The sequence below is a fragment of the Eublepharis macularius genome, chromosome 1 (genome assembly GCF_028583425.1).
Source record: "Eublepharis macularius isolate TG4126 chromosome 1, MPM_Emac_v1.0, whole genome shotgun sequence".
Lineage (NCBI taxonomy): Eukaryota > Metazoa > Chordata > Lepidosauria > Squamata > Eublepharidae > Eublepharis > Eublepharis macularius.
In genome coordinates, this window is record NC_072790.1 from 120,096,802 (window position 1) to 120,123,194 (window position 26,393).

The 26,393-nt window shown below is 39.8% G+C and overlaps 1 protein-coding gene across 2 annotated transcripts in view; it reads left to right on the forward strand.

Moving 5' to 3' along the window:
- The first annotated feature begins 1,703 nt into the window (after nucleotides 1–1,703).
- Nucleotides 1,704–26,393, forward strand: part of ECT2L (epithelial cell transforming 2 like) — a 67,923-nt gene continuing 43,233 nt past the window's right edge. For both annotated transcript variants that reach the window (XR_008597962.1, XM_054992985.1), the window contains exons 1-6: nucleotides 1,704–1,760; nucleotides 2,640–2,872; nucleotides 16,592–16,704; nucleotides 18,217–18,379; nucleotides 21,674–21,926; nucleotides 23,866–24,002. Coding sequence is in view for 1 of the 2 variants with exons in the window: in XM_054992985.1 (XP_054848960.1) it covers nucleotides 2,714–2,872; nucleotides 16,592–16,704; nucleotides 18,217–18,379; nucleotides 21,674–21,926; nucleotides 23,866–24,002 (825 nt within the window). In the remaining variant the exon portion in view is untranslated. The remainder of the gene's footprint in view (nucleotides 1,761–2,639; nucleotides 2,873–16,591; nucleotides 16,705–18,216; nucleotides 18,380–21,673; nucleotides 21,927–23,865; nucleotides 24,003–26,393) is intronic.

Here is a 26,393-nt window from a genome sequence, read left to right on the forward strand (position 1 = left end):
AAGAGCACCCCTAGACTATGAACTTGTCCTTCAAGGAAAGTGCAACCTCATCCAGAATGAATCCTAGGTCAGACCTACCACTCAGCAGCAGCACTTTAATTTTGTTGGGATTAATCTTTATCTTATTAGCCCACCCTCACTCCAAAACTGCCTCCAGGCAATTTCTACAGCCTCCCTGGGTAGGGTTGCCAAATGGGATCGGGGGGGGGGGCAGACTAACCTTTCTTTTGACAAATGCGTGAGCTCTTGGCCAGCACGATGACATCACTACTGAATGTAACATTATTGCAACAACCCACTTCCAGGCACATGGGCTGCTGGCCAATCCTGGGTAGCACCACACAGCCACAGGAAGCTGCCTGGGCTGCTGGCCACTCCCACAGTGGTGCCATACAGCCACAGGAAGCTGGGCAACTGGGCTAGGTGATAGGGGAAGGGGAGGGGCTGAGCTGGGCCAGGTGTCAGGTATTTGGGGAATGTTTCCCCTGGATAGTCCCCCAAAATACTGAACTGTCCAGATAAATACCAACCTGGCAACCCTATCTCTGGGATCAGCCAGAAGCATTAGATACAGCTGAGTGTCATCCACATATTGGTAACAACCCAGACCAAATCTTCAGATGATCTCACCCAGTGGTGTCATGTAGATGTTAAAGAGTATAGGGAGGAAGATGGAGCCTTGCAGGACTCCACAGGCCAAAGGCCAAGGGGCTGAGCAAGTGTCCCAGCATGACCTTCTGGAATCTACCCTTCAGGTAGGACTGAAACCACAGTAAAATTATTCCATCCCAATCGCAGTCCAAAAAGGACGTCCGGGAAGACACTATGAGAAATGGTATGAAAAGCCACTGAGAAGTCTGGGAGAATAAACAGAGTCACACTCCTGTCCATCTCCCAGCACAGGCCATCCACCAGAGTTACCAAGGCTGTTTTAGTGCCATAACCAGGCCTGTTTAGGATTGAGCTATTCGTGAATTAAATGTGTTTTTTTGTCCTGACAAGCTCCTGTACCTTAAGAACTGCAACTAATGCAAAAAGCAACAGGCGAAACTTCCCATTGTTGAATCTGCATTCCAAGAAAAGCTTCCCCCACTGGTTTCTGGTCTCTCTTAGTGTAGGAACCTTGCCAGAAATAAGGACACAGTTAAGGAAATACAGGGTGAAAAATACATTGCTCTAATATTATTGAAGTCAAAGGGACTACACTAGCATAAGATCATTTGCAGTTTCCCTGTTTTAAATGCCACTCCGCATGTGGCAGGGCCTTTTCTGAGGTTGCCCTACAGCTTTGGAAAGCCTTCCATTGAAAACAACAGGCTCCATTATTGCAAGTTTTTTCTTTAATAACTTTTGTTCCTTTAATAACTTGGTAATGTCATTCTAAACAAAAAGACATCCTTGGACTTCAATGGACTGATGTACTTTCTGGCACTTTTCCTGTTTTTCTTTGACCTTCTGCTTCTGGTTTTATTTCAGATGGTTACATTGCTATTCTATTGACGGGTTGATTTTTATGTGTATGCTGGCTTGAAACATATGAAAAGTATTTTATAAACTTTGCAGATAGATAAATTAGCTTCTCAGTTCAGAGTAACAAAAGAGTCTCTTCCCTGAGGCCTGCTTTGGCTGTAAGCCAAAAGAGCATTTGTTGTGCAGTTTTGTTCCTATGGAGATGCTGCAATGTACATTGACCTTCAGCCAATCCGATAGCAACTGTGGCTTTTAGAAGATGTCTGAGGTGGCTCCAGTTCTCCCCGAAGGTAAAAAAATAATGGCTGCATTTTTTGTTCAATTGTGGTGGGGGGTAATAGATATAACTGTGCTTTGTTACACGGTGTTTTAATACAGTTTATGGGCTCTAATCCTCAGACATAATGGACTAAAACACAACAAGCTCTGGTAGAAAAAGGAATCAGCATTAAGTTCATGTTTCACAGTTTTACTATAATAGCCCCAGGGCAATGCCCATAAGGATTAATTTGTAACTTAGTGATAGTGTGATAGGGGCAATGGGAAGATGCAATTGTTTGAAATGCAAATAAGCAGGTAGATATGCATGGTTCTAGTATTTAATTTCTGTAACAATCTCTCTACCATAATTCACATCTTGCTGCCTGGTGACAATGATATGAGCTCACCAATTGTTTAATTGATATGGCAAAACAGATAGGTTCGATGCTCAGGTATTAATTTAAAAACAAGGGAGAGAAGTAAGGAGTCTTGTATAAAATGTTTGGGAAAATGTATTCATCCAGCTGAAATTTACTTCCTGTATAGATCACCCATTCCACACTTTTAGAGGCTTTTAAAATAATCTGTGATTTTTTTACATCCCCTTATCTCTCAATTTTAACCAATAATTAGTTCCGTTCTTGTCACAGCATTGCTACCCACTTTATTGTACTAGAGAGAGACTGAAAAATTTATGGATAATCCTATAAGCAAACAAAACAAAATCTTTTATAAAAGATGGAACAGATAGTAATTTAAACAGGAACAATCTGAGTGTCTGTGGGCTGAGGACAAATGGAATGCCAAGTTGAATTACTCCTTGTTTTTCAGAGTGGTTGTGACTGGATGCAGAGCCAAATCAAATTCTGAAACCCAAATTTATTCTCACACCTCTTTTCTTTTTCTAGGAGGCCCCTAACAGCAGTCAGTCTGTCAGTGTGGAGCACAACTACTGTTTGAGGGAACTGCTTCTATTTCTATCATGACTACAGCAAATGTGACACCTCTGTTGCACAGTGTTAAACAGTGGCGTTTGGAATGTTTAGGGACAACAAGCCTCAGTTCAAATCAGACAACAGAAATGTTGCATACTCGATTCAGCTCTTGGACACCTACTGAAAACAAATCTCTTAATGAGCAGGTAAATTAAGTATTTCATTCAAATCTCTGCTTTTGCTGCAAATTGTATTACTATAACTACTTCCCTGCTGTACATGGTTTTCCCCCTGCAAATACATATACATTAATTATTTCATAATTTAAACAGGAAGTACTGAAATTTTTTTTGAGTTTAAATTAATCCTGTTTGTCAGCATCATTGCAGCACAAGTGAGTGGGATAATTGGATGTCAGAGCCAGACGGCATCTTAAAAATCTGGTGTAACAGGAATTCTGTCTGCCAGCTCCATTCATGCTTGGCTTCTGTTATAGTTGCCCAAGAACACAACAGGCTCTGTCCCAAATACTAACTGCAAGACTTCTGTCATGTTAGCCATCATTTTATGGAGAAACCTGCCCTATTTGGCTACTGCAGGTCAGCGCTGACCAGAGGGAAATTTGACCTGTGGTTGTTACATTAACAAATATCTACCTATGTAGCACAACTGGGAACAACAACATGACAAGCAGTATCATGTTGTAATGTCCCATATTTTCCCATTTCTTTTTCTTATATTACAAAATAAATTAGAATGGAAATGAAATATTGGTGAGTCCTTGTGGGATGGGCTTGGTACTAGAGCTACACAATTCTTGAAATTTGTTGAGAGCAAGGCAACTGGAAACCATTTATAAGCATCCTGGTAGACAACAGCATTGCCTCAACCGGAATTCTGCACAGTATCATTATGTAAAATGCCATTCCAGTTTTAGTAGAGATGGCTACGAACCTATAATTTTGAACATTTCCATTACATTCAGCTAATAGATATTGAAATGAACCAAGACTGCACCAAGTAAAATTGTGTTCATTTCCAATGTGTACAAAACATTGGTTAACTATTGCTTTGACTACACTGTTTCCATTTGTTCCAATTACGCAGGCTTCAATTGACACATAAATTGGAACTGCAGGTGAAGAAATTCCTTATTTTTTCTTTAGTCCATAACCCTAAGATATTAATATTTATATTAAAATCATTATATACTTAGTCTGTGGTAAGGAGGAAGGGACTAGGAAATACACACATATCCAAAGCAGCATTTTAAATACTTACATTTCAGTTCCAGAGCTAGGGAGCTTGTCTATAGCAGGATTCTGTTTACTGTTGAGCAGAAGACATTACGCAAAGAATGCAGCAGAAAACTGACAGCTTCAAAATTTCTAGTACTCATAATTTACCAAGTCAAATTGAGGTGATAAGAGATGACACTCTAGACTTACTGGGGAAATTAAAAACCAATAACTCTCCAGGTCCTGATAGCACACTCTCAAGAGTTCTTAGGGATCTCAAATGTGAGATTGTTGATCTACTAACCCCTATATGTAACTTGTCATTAAAATCAACTACTTTACCAGAACACTGGAGAATAGCAAATATTACACTGATTTTTACAAAGGGTTCCAGAGGGGAACCAGGAAATTACCGAGCAGTTATCCTAATATCTACCCCTGGCAAATTAGTAGAAACTGTAATCAAATATAGAATTATTAGGTACATAGAGGAACAAAGCCTGCTGAGGGGAAATCAGCATGGCTTCTGCAGAGGAAGTCCTGCCTAACCAACCTTTTGGAGTTCTTTGAGAAAATGAACAAACATGTAGATACTGGTGACTTGGACTTATATACTTGGACTTTCAAAAGGCTTTTGACAAGGTTGCTCAGCTCATCAAAGACTCCATAGTAAACAGGGATAAGCTGACGGGATAAGAGGATGTCCTTTTATGGGTTAAACATTGGTTAAATGACAGGAAGCAAAGAGTAGGAATAAATGGACAGTGGAGGGAAGTAAACAGTGGAGTCCCACAAGAATTGGTATTGGGGATGGTGCTATTTAATTTGTTTAAAATGATATGGAATTGGAAGTGAACAGTGTAGTGGCAAGTTTGCAGATGATACAGAATGATTCAGGATAGTGAAAACCAAGACTGACTGTGAAGAGCTCTAGGAGGATCTGCACAAATTGGGTAAGTGGGCAACAATGTGGCAATTGAAGTTCAATGTAAGTAAGTGTAAAGCGATCCTCATTGGAACAAAAAAATCTCAACTTCAAGGATATGCTGATAGGATTTGAACTTGCTAAGACTGAGAGTGGAACCACACGAGATGCACGGGTGCATGTCAGATCCTGCAAGGATCGCTGGGAAATGTAATCTTTTTTTTAAAGAAAACAGTCACTCAATATGATTCTCAGCTGGGGGAATCACAACTGGTGGGACTTTCTTTTTCACACACACACACACACTCTCTCTCTTTCAAAAATCCTCTGGGAGCTCAGGCTGGGAGGGAGGGTCAGGAATGATGTAACAAAAGGCAGGAAAGAAGACAAGGTGTTTTACAAGTGAGAGAGAAAACGAGTCCTTCCCATTCTTCTTCTCTTGGCAGGGAATCACAGCACAAATCTCCACCCCGCCCTTGCCCCATCTCTGAGCTCCTGAAGGAAAACTGAAGCAAGTGGATTTTTGAAAGAGAGAATCTCTCTAGTCAAGTGGCTATGTTTGTAAGAAAATCTGCTTGGCTCAGTTTTCCTCCAGGAGCTTGGAGAGGGGGGAGGATAAGACTACCACTCCCAGGGAAGCTTGTGGGACCCAACACATGCTCTTCACATGTAATTTGTCTCATGTGTTTCAGCTCTGAGAGGAAAAGAGATCTCTGGGTCTTAGCGGATAGCTCAATCAAATTGTCAGCCCCGTGTGCCTCTGCAGTGAAAATGCAAACTCTTTGGTGGGGATTATTAGGAAAGAGATTGAAAGAAATTAATCAGCCAATAGTATAAAGCCCTTGTATAGATCTGTACTGTGGTCTTATTTGGAATACTGTGTACAGTTCTGGCCATAGTATCTCAAAAAGGACATTGCAGAGATGGAAAAAGGACAGAAGAGGGCAACCAAGATGATTAGGGAATTGTTGGAACAACTTTCCTCTGAGGAAAGGCTGAAGAGCCTGGGATGTTTCAGTTTAGAAAGGAGATGCCACAAACTCACGTCCAACTCAGGCTTAGGCTGACCTTCCTCTACCCTGAGGTAAAACCTCTCCTCTTTAAGCCTATGAAGCTGTATACTGGGCTGGAAAGCCTCTGGTAGCGTGGTTGATGTTAAGCTTCAACTTTCCTTCTTGTCCCACCCTTAGGAAATACTAAAAATGGTTACCCAGCCAAGTCTTAGTAGGAGACAGATCAGGGGTTTGTGCTTCCCTTTAGCAGACAAGGTTTGGGGAGGTTCAAAACGCAACTGAAGGTTTGTTGTTGTGGGTTTTCCGGGCTGTATTGCCATGGTCTTGGCATTGTAGTTCCTGACGTTTCGCCAGCAGCTGTGGCTGGCATCTTCAGAGGTGTAGCACTGAAGCTCTGAAGAGGTGCTACACCTCTGAAGATGCCCGCCACAGCTGCTGGCGAAACGTCAGGAACTACAATGCCAAGACCACGGCAATACAGCCCGGAAAACCCACAACAACCATCATTCTCCGGCTGTGAAAGCCTTTGACAATACAACTGAAGGTTTATTTACAGAAGGTTAAAATCAAAAGGCATATAGGCAGATGTTTGAACTGACATAACAGAAAGGTTTTTATACAGCAACTTCACTGGTGTGAGGCACAAAACACTTGGTTTAACACTAGGTTGCTGGCTTCTTTCAGAGGTTGACACTGCTTAACAAATGCTCTACTTTCAAAGCACAGACACAGCACAACTTCCCCTCCTCTCCAGACTTAAGGGTGCACCACTGAGAGAAACCCTTACTAGATACTGGGCAGGCATTATAGTTATGACTTACGAGCTATAACCCTGTTCCTGGCAATGAAGGGGAGACTCCTTTCTACCCACTTCCTTGGCCCACTATAATTCCTAGATCTCTCAAGTCTAAGCAGGAGTTAGTGCTGGTTTTTCCCACTTTAGTCCGAGGACTAACAGTGCTTCACAAACATTTCTTCCTCACACAGAGGATTCTCTGGCTGACCCTCTCTGGTCAAAGCCAGGCTCCAACTCTCCTTTCCCTCTCTTCTTTACTCCCCAACTCCAACTGACAGCTTCCCCAACATTCCATCCCCAACTGCCTTATCAGGCTAGCCCTATTGGGGGGGGGAAGGAAACATGTCAGTCATACTTTCACTTCTCGAAATCTCAGCCTCTGAAGCCAAGTCTGTCACAGAAGACAACCAAGAGGGGACATGACAAGAATGAGGTGACTGTTGAGTGGATCACTGTAGCTAGGTCTTGAATGGAGAGATAGGGAGCAAGTTGCCTGACCTGCCGAAGATAGAAAAATGCAGTTCTGCCAACCGACGAGAACTGGGCCTCCATTGACATCCAGAATCACCCCCAGGCTCCTCACTGTTGACGCAGGTGTCAAAAGTGCTCCGTCTAAAGCTGGGAGCTAGATTCCCGAGCTCAACAACCCCTGACCCAGATACAGGACCTCCATCTTGAACTTCAGCCAACTCTGCTTCATCCACACAGTCACAGTGTCCAAAGCCCTGGCCAAAACATCCAAGGTGGCATCCGGCCATCCATCCATCAACAGATACAACTGGATGTCATCAGCATGTTGATGGCATCCCAGTCCAAAACTTGGGGCTAACTGGGCAAGGGGATGCATACACCCCCTTCATTAAGATATTAATTAGATATTGACTTCCGGTTTGGGATCCATGGAGGTCTAACGCAGCTCCATTTGCGGAGCTGACCGGACTGCCGTTTTAACCGGCCGGTGGGGTGAAAATAGCCCGCGGCCGACTGCTCTCAGGCGGGGAGCAGGCAAAGAACGCTCAAGACCCTAGGGTGAGCTAGATCTCGGACGAGGGGGGGCTCTACACAACGGGTCCCCTCCCGATCCTTGAGGTCCCACCTTGCGACGGGTCGGCTATAATCTCTGCGGCAGTTTTGGGGCCAATTCGGCTGGCATAAGACCTACATACCCAAGCTTCGATTGGGGGAAGAAGCTGAGAGGAGAACTTAAAATCGAAACAGCGATTACAACCCGAGAAAAGTGAAGAGAAGGTAAAGATCATTATCTTCTGATACGGGACAGATTGATAAAAACAGAGAAGAAAAAAAGTAGATTTTTAAACTGCAACAGACTAGTGAAAAGGAGGGGAAGACTCGGCAGGAATTGTATTTGAAAAGAGACTAAGTTTAAAGAAGTTATTAAAGAAATCGGACTATTGTTTTGAATACCTGTGGCTTTGGAGCTGTGAGAAAAAGAAACCATCGCGAGATCTGCTGGGGGAAGACGGGAGACAGGAAGTGCGTATTAACAATAGAGTGGCTGGAGAGAAGCGGCCCTTGCCGGAGGACAGGAAGTAGGGAATCGCCATTTTTGAAAGGGGAAGGGTCGCGGCTTCAGCGGAAGAGGAAGTAGGCCATCTTGGATTACAAAATCATAGAGAAACCATAGAGAAAAGACGCCCGACATTTTGGACTCTTTAAAATTTAATTTTTACAAGAAGATTGGGACATTTAAAACAGAAAAACGTTAAATTTTACGCCACGGAGTTAAGGAAGAGAGCGGATTCGTGGGAGCGAGCTAAAGCAAGCCCCACGATGTCAAAAAAAGAGTGGCAATCGGCAATAGAAAACGTGGATAAAAATTTGGATAAAAAACTTTTAGATATGATTAAAGAACTTAAGGACACGAAATTGGAGCTGATAAAAGAGGTTAAAGAGGTTACACAGACAGTAAAATCGGAGCTGTCAGAAGTGAAAAAAGGTATGGAAACAATACGAAGTGAACTACAAGGAACGCAGCAGAGTCAAAACAGTAGAAGACGCGATGGAGAATTTAGCAGACATGCAACAAACAGAGATGAGATTGGTGAAGGGGAGAATGTCAGTTGCAGAAACTAAACACATGGAGAAGCAGCTACGTTTTCGTGGCCTGCCAGAAGTGGAAGGGAAGTCAGCGCAAGAACAGATGACTGAGGTGTTGGCTGAATACCTGGGGAAGGAGGAGGAGGAAGTTGTGGCTATCCTAGATGTGGCATACCGTGTGAATTCGAGAATTGCAACCCAGAGGAAATTACCAAGGGATGTGATTGTGCAGTTTACAACACGAAATATGAAAGAGAGGATTGTGACAAAACAGTTTCAAGATCCATTGGAGATTGATGGCAAGACGATCATTATAATGAAGGAACTGCCCAGATCAGTGTTATTGGACCGGAAAAAATACAAAGTGCTAATTCAGATTTTGAAGGACATGAAAATCAGGTACAGATGGGAGCTACCGGAAGGAGTGTCCTTTGAGTTTGGAGGGGCAAAAAAAGCATCAGATCTGAGCGAGAGATGGAGCGATTTATTAAGGACAATGAAAAAGACTTACCAACAAAACTATGAGTATGGAGTGTAAAGTATTATCTTGGAATGTAAATGGACTAAACTCACCGAATAAGAGGAAAAATATTTTTCATTGGCTACTAAAACAAAAATGTGATATTGTTTGTTTGCAAGAGACCCATATTAGAAAACAGGATGTAAAATATTTAAAATCTGGAAAACTGGGCAAAGAATTTGTAGCGGCCTCTAACAAGAAAAAAAGAGGAGTGGTGTTGTATATAAAAGAGGAGCTACAGCCAAAATTTGTTATGAGAGATGTGGAAGCTAGATTTGTAGCAGTGGAATGCATTTGGAATTTAAAGAGAGTGTTGATAGTCGGACTTTATGCACCTAACGGTGCAAAAGAAAGCTTCTTTGAGGATTTAAGGAAGCATTTAGACGATCTTGTATATGACCAGATAATTCTTGCTGGAGACTTCAATGGAGTGACAGACTTGGAGCTAGACAAAAAGACTACAACGGCACAAAAGAAAAGAGGACTATTACCAAAGCTTTTTTTTGAGTTGATTCAACAAGAGACTCTCGAAGATGTATGGAGGAGAGAATATCCTAAAAGTAGACAGTTTACTTTCTATTCTGCAAGGCACTCTACATTATCAAGAATTGATATGATCTGGGCCTCAAAAGACTTAGCGTTATGGACTAAGGAGGTAGAAATAATGCCGATGGTAGGCTCAGATCACAACCCAATTATGTGGAAATTTGGAAAAAGGAGAAAAAGGAAAGCATGGAGAATAAACGAGGACTTGTTACAGGAAAGAGAGAATATGGAAATACTGAGAAGAGAGACAAAGTTTTTTATACAATACAACGTGAATAAAGAAGTACCAACCAACAAAGTTTGGGATGCGTACAAGGCGGTTGTAAGGGGCATACTAATGGACTTAAATGGTAGAGCAAGAAAGAAGAAAGAGGAGAAAAGACAAGAGATTGAGGAGAAAATAAAAGCCAAAGAAATACAGCTAAAAAAGAGACCAGGGAAAAAGAAGGTATACCAGGAAATCAAAATACTTCAAGAACAGCTAACAGCAATGAGCAATAAAGAATTGGAGTGGAATCTTAAAAGACTGAATCAAAAAGTGTTTGAGGGTGCTAACAAACCTGGGAAATACCTGGCATGGCAATTGAAGAAGAAAAGGGAAAAGAAAATAATAAATAAAATCTGTGAAGATAACAAAACGTATTTGGAGCAGACTACCATTAGTAGAGCCTTTTATAAATTCTACGCTAAGCTGTATAATAAAAAAGAAGTAAACAAAGAATCAATAGCATCATATCTGGAGAAAACCAAACTTCCAGAAATCTCGGAAGCTTGGAGAAATAAGTTGAACAGTGAAGTAACTGACGAGGAAATAAGCAAGGCAATACAATCCGCAAATCTAGGAAAGGCGCCAGGGCCAGATGGACTTACGGCTAAATTTTATAAGACAATGGCCAATGAACTGGCACCATTCCTAAAAGAGGTGATGAATGGAGTTTTTAGGGATCAAAGGATTCCAGATACTTGGAGTGAAGCGAATATATCATTGATCCCAAAAGAGGGCCAAGACCTGACTAACGTGAAAAATTATAGACCTATATCACTACTCAATAATGACTATAAAATTTTTGCGAAGATATTGGCGGAGAGATTGAAGGGGTGGCTCTCGGAAGTCATAGAGGAGGAACAAGCAGGCTTTTTGCCAGACAGACAAATAAGAGACAATTTAAGGACAGTGATCAATGCTATTGAATATTATGATAAGCGTTGTGACAAAGAGGTTGGTTTCTTCTTTGTAGACGCTGAAAAAGCGTTTGACAATTTAAACTGGGACTTTATGTTTGCCACTATGGAAAAGCTACAATTGGGAGAAAGATTCATCAGAGCAATTAAGGAAATTTACAGAGACCAGACTGCAGCAATTGTAGTGAATGATGAATTGACCAAGAAATTGACGATAAGTAAAGGAACAAGACAAGGTTGCCCGTTATCTCCATTGTTGTTCATTTTAGTATTGGAGATTCTGATGATACAAATACGTCAAGATGATGAAATTCGTGGAATAAAAATAAAGGACTATTCATACAAGGTCAGAGCATTCGCGGATGACATAATGTTAATTGTAGAGGACCCATTGGAGAACATGCCAAAAGTGATAGATAAGATCAAGGAGTTTGGAGACTTGGCAGGTTTTTATATCAACAAAAAGAAGTCAAAGATATTATGTAAAAATATGACTAAGCAGAAACAACAATTGTTAACGGAAATAACGGATTGTGAAGTAACAAGCAAAGTGAAATATTTGGGAGTTGAACTGACTGCAAAGAATATAGACTTATTCAAAAACAACTATGAAAAACTATGGACTCAGATAGAGAGAGACTTGATCAAATGGAATAGACTGAATTTGTCATGGTTGGGCAGGATTGCAGCAGTTAAGATGAATGTGTTACCAAGAGTAATGTTTTTGCTACAGACAATACCAATCATCAGAGACTCTAAACAATTTGAAAAATGGCAGAGGAAAATATCAGATTTTGTTTGGGCAGGCAAGAAGCCTCGAGTGAAAGTAAAAGTTTTACAAGATGCAAAGGAAAGAGGCGGAATGCAACTGCCCAATCTGAGACTTTACCATGATGCAATCTGCCTAGTTTGGTTGAAAGAGTGGATGACACTAAAGAACAAGAAACTATTAGCCCTAGAGGGATATAAAAATTTTTTTGGATGGCACGCATACCTATGGCATGACAAAGTAAAGGTCAACTCGATGTTCCTGCACCATTTTGTACGGAGAAGTCTATATATAATTTGGAAGAAGTACAGAATTTACTTACAAGAAGGAACCCCCTTGTGGGTGGTTCCATATGAGGTGATAGATCCGAGAGCTGTTGATAATGAACAACAATGTTTAACGTACAAAGAAATAACTAAAACTGAAGCATCTAAACTTAGAATAAAGACGCAAGAGGAACTATCACCTAATTACGACTGGTTCCAGTATAGACAGATCAGAGACTTATATAATTCGGACTCTGTAAAGGGGGGTATACGAACAGAGAACTCGGAACTAGAGCAGACCCTTTTTAAAGAAGACAAGAAAAGAATATCCAAGGTATACCAAGTACTGTTGAAATGGTATACCGAGGACGAGACAGTTAAAACACAGATGGTGAAATGGGCTATAAATTTTAATAAAGAAATAACAATGGAGGCATGGGAATACTTGTGGAAAACTACAATGAAGACAACGACATGTACTAATATTAAAGAGAACATTTACAAAATGATCTATCGTTGGTACATGACACCAAAGAAGATTGCGCTAGGGAATTTGAACACTTCTAATAAATGCTGGAAATGTAAGAAGCATGAGGGCTCCCTCTATCATATGTGGTGGTCATGTGAGGTAGCTAGGCAGTACTGGGGGGAAATAATAAGAGAAATGAGTGAAATTTTACAGTTTCAAATAAATAAGAACCCAGAACTCCTGCTACTAAACTTGGGAATGGAGGGAATTCCAGCCCATCATAGGACGTTAATATTTTATATGACAGCAGCAGCTAGACTTTTGTATGCGCAAAAATGGAAAGTACGAGAAGTGCCAACTATTGAAGATTGGATCTACAAATTGCTGTACATGGCCGAAATGGACAAGATGACAAGAAAACTGAGAAATCTGGACTCAGGGCAGTTTAACACAGACTGGGAGAAGCTGAAACAATACTTGGAGAAGAAATGGGAGGTGGGAGGAAAACTGTGGCAGTTTGAGAACTACTGAAGTATAATAAAATGTAGAGGGGGGTGACTTTACCGGGGGAGGAAGAGATAAATGTGAATTTATAAGCAGTTAGATTAACAGATTGATATATATAGGTTAATAGATAGAACATTGATAGAAAATAATTAATGATAAGGTTTAAATATAAGGATTGAGTAACCAACAGTATTTTCTTTCTTTGATAAGATCTATATAATGCACCAAACTGAATATATAGAAGAGTCAAATTGATTGACTACGTGATGAGCTATATAGAATTACCATAAAAAGATAGAATGAGTAATATATAGAGAATAAGTCAAATTGTTTGATTTAAATGTAAGATTTTTATGGTTTATGATATATAGGTTTATGATATATAGAAATATTTAAAAATGGAAAATGGGATAAATTGTTTATCCAAGATGGAAACAAAGACTTACAGTTTGGGTATATAACAAGAAAAGTAGTTAAGGATGTACTGCTTAATCTAATGGAGAATGTATATCTGTTTTAGATAGAGGAAATTAATAGAAGTAAGGGAAAAGGGACAAAGGGTGGGAAAGCTGTTGGAAGTCAACAAAAGGGGGGGAAAGGGAGGGGGTTAGAAATGAAAAATTTGGGAAAAATTGAATGTAAATGTAAAAATAACGGATTCTAACCCAATAAAAAAAATTTTCAAAAAAAAAAAAGATATTAATTAGATATTAAATAGAAGTGGAATAATTGACTCTAATCCATAATGTGTTATACTTCCATTGTACAGTGTGATTACCAGGCCATAATCAGCCACATCACAAACTCTATGTAAGTCATCCGTTCCTTCAGTTAAATCTGGTAAAAAAGTTGCTTGGTCTCATTAAAACACCTAGCAATTGCTTCCTGGTCCCTCCCCAGGGCTACTGTGTGGCCACTGGCCACGTAAGGTAGACTTTGTTTTTTAAAAAAATCTGGGGTCAAGATATTGTTGAAATGTAGGTTACCTTTCAAAGAAAATTATGCTTAATTCCCAGAGTGATATTTCTCCTACAGCCATTAAAAAAAATAGGTGGGTTGCTGTCTGGTGTTAAGACGATAGTGACAGTAACACAACTCTTTCCTGCCCTAAAAGCAGCACTTCCGCAAGGGAAGGAAATAAACAAGAGATGGGTCTGTGTAGAGGTGTGAAAGAGAAATGCCAGAGGAAACATTGTTTATTTTAGTAAAACAGTTTGCCTACAGAAGGTAGAAGTATCACATAGTCAATTAGCAGAGGTCAAGAAACTCAGATTTAAAGCGGTAGAAGGAATTGTCCTCCTTTGAAAGAAAGAAAACAACAGAAAGAAAAACTGAAAAACTGAGCAAACTTCCAAGAGTTTTTATGTGCAATATTTTTTTTCTTGGTGGGGAGGAGAGGGGGGAGTTATATTAATTTCTAAAAAGTCTCTTTGTTGTTTGTGCTACAACAGGCTAACAGATGTGTTACAGCGTAAGTTTACGATCGAGCTCACTTTGTCTGATACATAAAGATTTATCCCCCACTTGGCAAATGTATACACATGGTACAGAGCAAATATGTTTTTAAAGAATGGGTCCAAATGACATTGAAATGGAATGGGTATGCAGTATAGTGTAACCCTTCTACAACAGCAATTGCAGTGTGATAATACTTTCAAATTAGCTCTTGCAGTGGGAGAGAAATGCATAATCTTGATTAATTCCAAATAGAAAAGAATCAGATTTGCTGATTAAATTTCAATTAAGCAATTTTACATTGGAACCTGCCTGCTGAAATACAGCAAAAACTGGATACAAAACTGCCATTAAAAGGCAGCATCCATAAAGCAGTGTGAGAATGTTTCATTCGCTCTTAGTTGATGACTAAGTTGCTATAGTTAGGGTTGCCAACCGCCTGGAAAAAATGTCCTGTCACTTTAATAGAGACGTAATGAAAAATGCTTTGGTAAAAGGTTAGGGGCTGTGAGTATACTATAGTGTTCTGTCTGTTGCTGTAAGTATTTCTACTACATAATTTCTGCATTGTATAACATGTCATGTTTAAATGCTGATGCTCTGTTAGGTTTGTTTCAGCTCTGTTTCAGATTTTTACAGTCCAAATTCTTTGCACTGTTTATTGGATATCCTATCCTGTTGATCATGTTTGATTTATACTATGTAATCTCCCTTGAGTTTCAGTGAGAAAGGTGGACTATAAATAAAATAAAATAATTAATGGGATGGTATTTACCTCCATGCCATGAAAAGCTTCAGCCATCCATTTTCACAAATTAAACTTCTATTAAAGTAATAGGAAGTTTTTCTCCAGTTGTGTTTAGAACCTTGGCCATGCTATTGGGATAATAATAGTTTCTATAGCAAAGTTGCACACTAGAGGAAGAGTGGATGGAAGGCACAGCACATAAACATGCAAGGCAGATATATTACAAAAAAGATAAAACTAACTTCTGTTGAAGTGATGTCATATCTATTGTGGTGGAGGTAGATAAAAGCCTGATCTAAAGAATGCTTTTACCTAAAATGACCAGCTATCTTGCATAATATTGGATGAAGACAATGCAAGCATGATCTGTTCAGGGATGTCTGGACTTGCCAGCATTTCCTCTCGCAGAAGAGGTCCACAGGAAGAGAAGGAGTCCGAGGAACTCCCTGCTTAGACAATGAGAGGCACCCCATTCAGTAAGGAGATAACACAAAACACACACAAAATCTGGTTCCAATGCAAAGAAAAATATAGTGCCCTCCCCCAGTGTCACCTTTACTCCAACACATACCTGAGTTACGACTTAAACAGGATTGTGGGTTTAAGATAAGAGTTGCCAATTCCAGCCTGGGATATTCCTGGAGATTTGGGCGCAGTGCATGTAGAGGGGAGAATTCGAGCAGGGGTTTTGCTTAGAATCTATGGTTTTTCATAGTTTGTCCTCTGATAATGCCATTTTCTCCAGGGGAACTGATCCCTGTAGTCTGGAGATCTGTTGTAATTCTGGGAGATCTTCAGGCCCCACCTGGATGCTGGCAAACCTAGTTTAAGATCTGTATTTCCTGCTACAGGTGAAAAGAGCAAGAGTCCAGTAGCACCTGTAATTCTAACAAAATTTGTGGTAGGGTATGAGCTTTTGTGAGCTACAGCTCACTCACTCCTACTACAGGTGTTAGCTTAAAACAGGCTTTTATAAACTCTGTAGAAACTTTCTTTGGGGGTATTTGGTTTGTTTGTTTTTTTCCACTTCCCTTTCTTCAGTTTAATCCTGTAGGAAAAGAGCTGATTAGTCAAAAAATGAGGGCTGGATCCTGCAGACACTTTCTGCCAATGATAATAATTTCCTCCAGCATAGGTTTGAGAAAGAACCTTTTGTGCTAACAGACAGTTCATTGTACCAGAGAAAATTCCAAAAACTGGCAGAAAAGCTGCATAGGATCCAATGTAAAAATCTAACGACCATTTTCTCTTAAAACAGCTTTTGAATGATAATAAGCTCTGAAATTCTGAAACACATAAAGAAGTGTGCCCAGTGAGCTCTCAAAGCAGACAGACTGTTCACAGGAGGAGCTATGGGAGTCTCTGTGGTGTATAGCCTCTACTCCTATATATTGCTGAGCTGTCCTTTGAGACCAATGTGTGGTTTGATTTAGCTCTTTCAGGAAAGAATCAGGCTTATAAGCCATTGGTTTGACATGTGGACTGACAAGCAGCGTAAGCAGTTTCTCCACCGGATATTATTGAAATGCAGCACATCACAGTTGAAGTAAGTGAGTTAGTCACAAAGTCTTTCCTCACACGTATGGTTTTTGTGAAAAGGTAAAATAGGTTACACAAGGACTCCCTTCCAGCTTGGATCTTTCATCCAAGCCAGTGCTTGCTTCTGCAGGGTTCAGTACTGTCATCAGCTGCTGCTTATAGCAGACAAAACACCGGCCCATGCAGAGTCAAGTGATACCTTACTTTACTCTTGTAAAATGAGTGTTTACTTAAAACCTATTGAGCAAAGCCATGTGGAGAAACCCACCCACCCCCTCCATACTTTAAGGTATGTACAGAGCTGGTGTGGGATTTTGCTCAAGGTGAATTCTGCTTCACTCTATATTCACTCCTCTTCTGTCAGTGTGTCTGACAGGATTCCCCCATTCCTCAAGCAGCCTATTTCTCTTAAGAAATGAAATCAGATACCATGTTTATCTGGTTATATGCTTATCTGAGACTTTTTGTTTTTTGAAAAGAATATTTTTCACAAGTCATCTGATGTTGTGAAGGAGGAAGTTCCACAAATGCCCAAGTGGCTATCATTTATTACTCTGTGTTGTGGGAAAAAGGAAAGGATGGGCTCCTGAACTTGGCTGAAGGTTGTAATTCTGTCTGAAAAGGGGTAAACACATATCCATACACAACATCTGTTCTAGTCTGCAAGGTCAGCCAGAGAATATGCTTCTCTAAAGGGAGAGTTAAGCATGCATGCTGACCATAGGGTCTTTCAGGAGGGAGAATTAATAGATCCACTTTGAAGAGTTCCTTATATCTACATGTTTTCTTGGAGGTAAATGTATCTTATTTATTTCAATAGAAGCTAATTTCAAGTAACTGTATTATTTGCTTTTATATATTTTATTTATATAGCTGCAGTTTTGCCCAGAACAAGCACACTAGGTGTTTCACAAAAAATAAAAATCACATTGAAAATCCCAAACCAATAAGCACCCTCAGTCATAGCAACATGGGGCTGATCAGAAAGTTGAGCCATCAATATTATCTGCATTGTAGAAATCCCCCCTTCTCTTCCTGGGGGTTCCTGGTCCCCCAGGAGTAGCATCTTGGACTGTAACAGAAGGGGAAGATAAGGAAAATCCCATCTCATGACATGAATTACTTCTATCCACAGAAAGGATCTGTGGGGTCCAAACTATTATCTGCCTTGATCTTCATTCATGCTTCTAATATCTTTTCCAATATATTTTCCAGAATTGGACTTATGTCAATAATTTGTAGGTAGTGAACCAGCTCTGAATTTATATAGCTGTCAGAATGGAGAGAAGTAACTCTGAGCTTCCCAAAGAATAATATATAGAGATCATCAAAGTTTCTAGCTGACTAGTGTGACCTACATTGTCACACTCATAGGTACCCTTGTGGGCCTCCTCACAACAATCCTTTGGAAGTCCATCACCCATTTCTGAAGGGAGACAAGCAACCAACTAATAAATAGAACTCCACAATGGTGTCTCTATCCACTTGGGACAACTTTGGTCTCCTATCTGTTTTATAGGTTTGCTGGAAAATGGTTTATAGAAAATACCCCAGTGGTCAAAGTGGACTTCACTACCTTGCTGCCACGTTTCATATCTTTGTACATATTTTCGTTTCTGAGCCCTAAGGAACTATGTGCAGCAGCTCAAGTAAACTGGCACTGGAAGTTTTTAACGGAACAGGTAAGTTCGTGATGAATATGTTCTTCACTAAATATAAGAAATACAAGGACAGGAATTTGCTCTACTTTCAAACTACACTATGTCAATGATACCAGCAGCCTATAGGCAACCTTAAGAAATTTGCCTTGATTGCAAACAGATGCATATCTTTATGGTGCCTGAGGGGGAAAAGTCCTGTTTGCCCATCAGTCCTTCCATAACATCTTAATAACTAACAATTTTGGGCTTCCTAAACCTGCCACCAGCTGCCTCATTTTGATTAGCATTTGGACTGGCCCTCAAAATCAAATCTTATGTGGGTCAAAAATATAGTGGTCATGATCCAACACATAGTTAGCAGCCTGAAGGTCATTTATCTCAATGGGCTTAAACACACCTATTCTGAACTGAATCCTGGCTAGCATGTGTAGTATGATTCATGCATTGTAAGTTCAAAGGCACATCTTCCTTATATGTTGAGATGAGCTAGACATATAATGGGTGACATCTGTAGTATCAAAATGTTCACTTCTGTTTCATAAATGCACTATACATTGGTCTCCCGTCTAAGTTAACTAGGAGGCTCCAATTGGTGCAAAATTCTGCAGCTCAGCTGTTAGTAGGAGCGAGCAAGAGCATGAACATCACTCCCATCCCACAGTCACTCCATTGGCTACCTATCAGTTACCATGTCAATTCAAGATATTGGTTATTACATACAAAGCTCTTCACTGGCTTGGTCCAACATACCTACGGGACCACCTCCCTCCCTATGCCCCTCCATGGCATCTTCGCTCATCTGAACAGGGTCTCTTGTAGGTGCCAGCCTGCACATGGGCGAAATCAACAGCAGCCCGCACATGGGCTTTCTCTGTGGTGGCCCCTACCCTGTGGAACAGCCTGCCTGAGGAGGTCAGGAGAGTCCCCATTCTCCTAGCTCTCCAGAAACGATGCAAAACCAAATTATTTAAAAAGGCTTTTTACTCCGATAGGAAGGAAGTACTGTAGGGAGGAGGGTCTCAGATGCTTCACTAATGAGTTAGGGACCATAGAATTCACCACTATGTTGCCTTGCATATTATCTGTTGCTTTAAATATGTACTCCCATATACTCCTTGCGCTTTATGTTATCTAATGGCAGTCCTAGAATTGATTATGTTTTGTTTCAGCATTTCTTCAACTCTGTATTGGATCCTTGCTAATGCTTTGTAAAATCTTATGACACTGTTTATGGAAATGTCCTTAACACTGTATGGAAATATCCTTGATACTGATTGTACCAATCTCACACTATGTAATCCGTTTTGAGTGAGTGAGAAAAGCGGACTATAAATGACATAAATGATAAATAAATAAATAAATAAATAAATAAATAAATAAATAAATAAATAAATAAATAAATAGGGAAGCCATTTGTTAAATTGATTATTTAACTTTGCAAAACAGTGACATGTGAGTGATCATCACTCATTTCTATCTAACTCTGTCAAATACTGATATGGTAATCAAAAATGTATTTTTGGTCTAAAGAATTTTTTAAAATTATATTATGATACTGTTTCAGTATTTTAATTCTACTAATGCTATGTTCCCTGAGAAGAGAACAGCCTTTGAGAAATTAGATAAGGTATTCTTATATACATAAATCATTTAGATATTTAAGATAAATAGTTTAGGGATGGGAAGCTGGCCAAGGCAGCATTTAGGATGGGTGTGAATGAAAATTATAATCAGTATTATAATCAGACTTTCTCTCATCCACTCTGTATTTTGAGTGTACTTTGATTTAGATCTCTTGCAAGATAATCATGCAATACATAGCTCAAGGTCGGTGGAATGTCCTAAACCTTATAAAGTTCTAAACTTAATGTGTTGCATGTTACAAAATAGGAAAGAGAAGCTTGTGGTATGGAGAAGCTTGTGGCATGTATGTGTGCATGCATGTGTACTTAATCCATTCTCTGTCCTACTGCTTCTCTACTACAGATCTCTACAATGTGCTCTCCCTCCCTGCAAGAGTTCCAAATGAATGCTTATAAAGATAGATGTGTTTGAAATTGGATGGGGTGGGGAGATAGGCAGGAAAGAGATTTAAGTATCTCCTAGGGTTGCCAACTCTGTTGTGAAATTCCTGGAGCCTAGGAAAGGTAGGATTTGAGGACGGGAGAGGCAGGGATGTGATACCATAGAGTCTACCTTCCAAAGCTGTCATTTTCTTCAGGGGAACTGATCTATGTCATCTGGAGATCAGTTGTAATCCCAGAAGATCTCCAGCCCCACTGGAGGTTGGCAACTGTCATACCTCCTCTCCCTGCTAGCTTCTTTGTTTTAATTGTACCTCTCCTTATATTGGGCTTTTGTTCTGACTATTTTTGTAATATTTGTGAATATTGTAATATTTGTGAAAAAATAATATATTGATAAATATCTTCTCATGTTAATATCTCCAATGCTTCAATAAGATTACTGTGTGCTGGGAGGAGAGGTGGACTCATGCAAGATGTTAATCAAAGAGGTCTTCAGAAGGTAAAACAAGGGAAAAATCCATGTAATACCTTTCATTAAGTCCAACCAAGCGAATGCAAATGATGTGTCAATTTGGTTGGTCCTAATAAAAACTATTATACAGATTTTGTTCTTTTGTGAGCTGTGGCTCACGAAAGTTCATACCCTACCACTAATTTTGTTAATTTTATAGGTGCTATTGGACTCTTGTTCTTTTCCACTGCTACAGACAGACTAACACGGCTACCCATCTAGATTTTGTTCTTGTTTTTAAAATTTTACAGTGACCAGTATTGCTGTACAACTTTATCTGCTTCAGAAGGGCAGCAACTAGCCATTGCTAAGTAAAACAATTCAAAGGGCTGTAATGTGATGAACATACTGTATCCTGGTTTGCACGTTCTTCCCGTCTTTCACTTTCCCAGTGAATAACTGTCTCCCCACTCACACAATGTATGGATATATACCTAGGCGTTACATTTCACAATCCTGGATTTAAATGAAACTGGTTATATTCCTAGTCTTGGTCTGAAAACCTTGATTTATCCAGGGTCCTCCAAATTAAAATGTTACCCAATTTCATTTGTATCTAAGTTGACCACCTGTATCTTTGAAACTTGGTCCAGGAGAGTACTGGTCATTTGTGTATGAGCCCAGAGCCTAATCCTTCAAGTGAAACTAGTCCCTCACTTTACTATTAGATCTGAAACAAGTTGATTCAAGAGGCTTCAGAATCTCATTTTGCTGTCTATTGTTAAAAGGAAAGTATAATTTAAACTGTCTTTACTATTTTTACTTTCCTTGCTAAAGGATTGTCTGTGGATTCCAAAATGCATTCGGTTTGGATGGTTTCTTCCCTACAGTCCTGCACAAAATGAATACAGTGCTTGGAAACAACATTACATTGCTTGTGCAACCCACTTGGGTGGCTTCACTCCCAGGGAAACTACAGAAACATATGAGGCTCTCAATGGACCTGAAACAGAAAATGAGGAGCAAAAAGAGAGAGTACATGAAAAATGGCTACAAAAAGTCATTCGAGAGAGACTGGCACTACGCAAGAGTAAGTTGAATGAAACTATGAAGATTAAGTTACTGGTAAAAGGGGATGCCGTGCTTAGGAAGCCAGAAACATTACTCTCCCTTTCCTATAACAAATACATTGTAAAGATATGTGTTTAACTATTTGCACAGGAAAAAATATGACAGCTGTGAATATTTATTGTGTGTGGGAGCACCTAGTGGGTAACAAAATGGGCAGAATGGCAGAGCACCATCCCAGAAAACTTATTCCATAATAAGCCTCAGTATAACAATTGGGAATTGCACAAGAGGATGAATGTATTCTTGAAATACTCTCGTTCATCCCAAAAGGTATTGTGCAGGAGACGTTCCAGTGTATTGTCCCTTCATTTTTAATAGTGTTCCCAAAATATTTTTTTCTGGCTAAACGTGCTATTCAGATGTTGGAGCTTTATGTGATATCACCTAGTTAGATATGTTAGGAACATTCCAGAAGACGGGGTTGTGGCTGGTGGCACACTGGGTGGTTACTTCAAGATGGAAGTGAGCAGGGCTTTTTTTCTGGGAAAAGAGGTGGTGGAACTCAGTGGGTTGCCCTCGGAGCAAATGGTCACATGGCTGGTGGCCCCGCCCCCTGATCTCCAGACAGAGGGGAGTTTAGATTGTCCTCCGTGCTGCCGAGTGGCGCGGAGGGCAATCTAATCTCCCCTCTGTCTGGAGATCAGGGGGCGGGGCCACCAGCCATGTGACCATTTTCAAGATGTTCTGGAACTCTGTTCCACCGCGTTCCTGCTGAAAAAATGCCCTGGAAGTGAGGCTGGATCTACATGGGAGTGTGACCCTCCCCCTCTCTGTGCTATGGCAGTAATTGCAAGCAGTGTGGGAATGAGTGAGAATGGGGTCTTCATAAACTCCTTCTTGATCCATTCACTGTTCTTGCCCCTTCCCTTTCCTCTGTCATGTGTGCATGAAAGCAAAGCAGTGCTGAGCCCTCATGTAGCCCCAGAAACACTTCTTTCTCCACACTTTACATTCCTAGATTGACTGGGCTAGGAAAGCCCTTTAAAGAGCTAACAAAGGGGCAGCATGTGTGGCAGTGAGCTGCCCCATTTTGAAGGTAGAGCTTAGTTCAAGACCTCTTCCCCCCCAATATTGTCTGTGGGTGGATCACCCACACCCATACTGATTATCCATCCACAGCCACCCTACTTCCTCTTTGAACCAGATCAAAGGGGATTTTTCTTTGGCTTGGTTTAAAGAGGAAAGCCCAGGTAAGTCCATAAGTCATGCTTAGAAAGAGCACAACATCTTGTGGATTTTCCCTTTAAATACAGCATCTCCTGCTCTCTGTGAGGGGAATCTCCCTTTGTGGAAGAAGCCTGAGATATTAGAGAAAGTATGTTCCTCACATAAAGGCAATATTTGGCTGTTGTATTAACCTTAGGTTAATTTTGGCAAATACAGTTGAGTAGGATCACAAATCTGCAGGCTGGGGGTAAGAATAAGGCTGACTTCATGTGTGCCTTTCATAGCCCCTGTAAATCCTCTGCAGTTGGTTTGCATGTGTGGGAAAACATGGACTTCCCTTGCTTGCACAAGCAGAAGTGCCTTCCACTTGCAAAAGTTCTACTTTGGATACAACCCACTGAAGGTGTAATGAAAACATATATAAAATAAAATATGAACATGTGAGATCCATTTTGCTTGCACATGATTTCTCACCATGTATATGAAGTGAAAAACACACGGGTGAAATGTACACATGGATTCCTATGTATATGCGTAACTTCTGTGCGGGAGGTTTGTAACATGCACAGTAGCCCTCAGCTTAACCTATATACTGCTGTGTAGAAGAATGTTTTTAAACAGCATATGGACTATTTTTATCGAGAATAAACTTGGTGACTAGAGAGATGACAATTTCATGTTATTTGAAACTTGCTGTATTATATATCATTTTAACAGTGCTTATTTTTCAGAGAAATTGTTGAAAACTCGTCCACCTTGGCTAAGTGGAACACAGAGTTCCAAATTTTTCAAACCAGGATTTCAACCATACTTGTCTCAAACTCTTCATGGCCTAGTTGTATCACCGGAAGCATTGTTATTAATGAAGGTATTTTTCCACATTGTAGAAGTTCAGCTTTGTGTATGGTCTTAGCCAAAGAAACAATTTTTAGTAACACAATATAGCACTAGCATCTGAGCTTCTGCTTGAGCATCTAGGAATGGAACCGTCAATGTTTTGGCAGTATCTTATTTTCTATAAGCTCAGGGAAAAGTTACACTAAATGCTTTCTGATTTCAGTAGTCTGGTTAAGATTAGGTAGAGAAACTACATGCTTCATGCCTGATCAAAGATTTGAACCTGGATCTTTGCAGCAGAATGCAAGGAGTTTCAAAGTTTTTTCTTCAATTAGGAGAATGGGTAGCAAAATGGCAATGGATTTCAATATACAAATGATGGCCAAACAAAATCTATGTGGGAGGTCTTAGAATATTTTTTTTTCATGGTATGCAGACCCAGTTGGCTGCCAATTTGAGGGAACAGTAGCTGTAGAAGCAATTTTGATTTGTAGTATGGCACAGAGGGAAAGGGCGAATCCCACTTCCCCAGCAGCATTGCTCTGATCAACCAGGCAGAACAAAACTTGGAAGATCCAGTCATGGGTCTCCCATGTAACATCTAGTTTAGCCCTAAGTGTAATGTACTGTATGCTAGGGAAAACATCCAGACTCACACATGCACTTGTGAAATCTGTACTGGCTGTGATAGTGCAGGAGAAGATCTTGGACCCATGATGGATAGCAGACAAATTCCATTATTACTTAATCAGTCCATTGTGCATTTGCATGTGGAATACTATGTACTGGTCTGGTCACCACAAGTTTAAAAAGATAAAGAGGGACAATGTAGTGGATAATAAAACTATGCACAGTTTAGAGAAAGTGGATCTATGTGAATTTTCTGTCTGTGATCACTCTAGATTTCATGCTCATCCATAAAAATGGATTGGCAGTAGATTCTGGGCTGACAAAAGATAGAACACACAAAGTGTAATTGATTCATGCAGTTGGTTGTCAAAAGTAAAGTATTGAACATGGCTGTATACACTGTGCATTGCTAATTTTTCTTTCTTTCAAACACACATCCGTTAGTTTGAGAAAGGACCAGTGGAGGAATGGAGTTGTGGAAGAGGTGTGTCTAAGGGTCAAACCACACGAGACAAAATACACTCGAATTACGCTCAAATACACTCAAATTACAAAATACACCTGTGTAATTTGAGTGTATTTTGTCTCGTGTGGTGAGACCCTATGAGCTGAGCTACAAGAGATGAATTACATGAAGAGGAGCACGTGAAGGGAGTTGCAATGTTAGCCAGGAAGCTGAGTTTCAAAAGCGATCAGAAGGCTTTGTCAATTTCTCCTCTCTACAGATTGCTGCTCAGAAGGTTTGTTTATTTCCTCTTTTTTTTATTAAAATAGATTTTATTGGATGAGGTGATATAAAGTAGTTGGTTAATACATACAACTTATCCAAATTAAACCTTTCTAAATATATAACCCCACCACTCCCCTCCCCCTTTTCTCTATTGACTTCCAATAACACTCGAACCCCCTGTATATTCATAGAAATTATTATTTCACTATAATACAATTATATTATGTTACCCATGGTAGAGATCTTATATATATTCCCTTCATTAAAATCTTACTTAATAAAATTTAAAATCCCTCCAAAGACCACAATTGTCCTTTAACATCGCATTTCTTTTCCAAATATTTCTTAAACTTCTTCCAGTCTTCCAGAAAAATTCCTGGATCTTGCTCTTTCAGATTTCTAGTTAATTTGTCCATTTCAGCCATGTACAACAACTTCCTTGTCCATTCTTCAATATTCGGTACTTCTTTTTTCCAATATTGAGCATATAAAATTCTTGCTGCTACTATCATATAATACAACAATATCTTATCATTTCTATTAACATCTTCTAAATGTAAAGATAGTAATAACATTTCTGGATTTTTAGGGACATTGTATTGTAATATCAAAGACATTTCAGCACATATTCTAGACCAGAAGTCTCTAGCCTTTTGGCAAGTCCACCACATATGAAATAGAGAACCTTCATGCTCCTTACATTTCCAACATTTATTCGATAACTGTTTGTTAGCTATAGCTAATTTTTTCGGTGTTAAGTACCATCTATACAGCATTTTATAACCGTTCTCTTTAATACTGGTACAAGTTGATATTTTAAAGGTATTTTTCCATAGTTGTTCCCATGCTTCCATCGCTATTTCCTTATTACAATTTATGGCCCACTTTACCATTTGCACCTTGACTGTTTCCTCTTCTGTAAACCACTTCAATAACAACTTATACATTTTAGATATTGCTTTACTATTATCCCCCAATAATAGTTCCTCTAGTTGTGAATTTTTACTTCTAAGACCATTCTTTCTATGTTCTGAATCAAATAAATCTTTAATTTGTCTATAT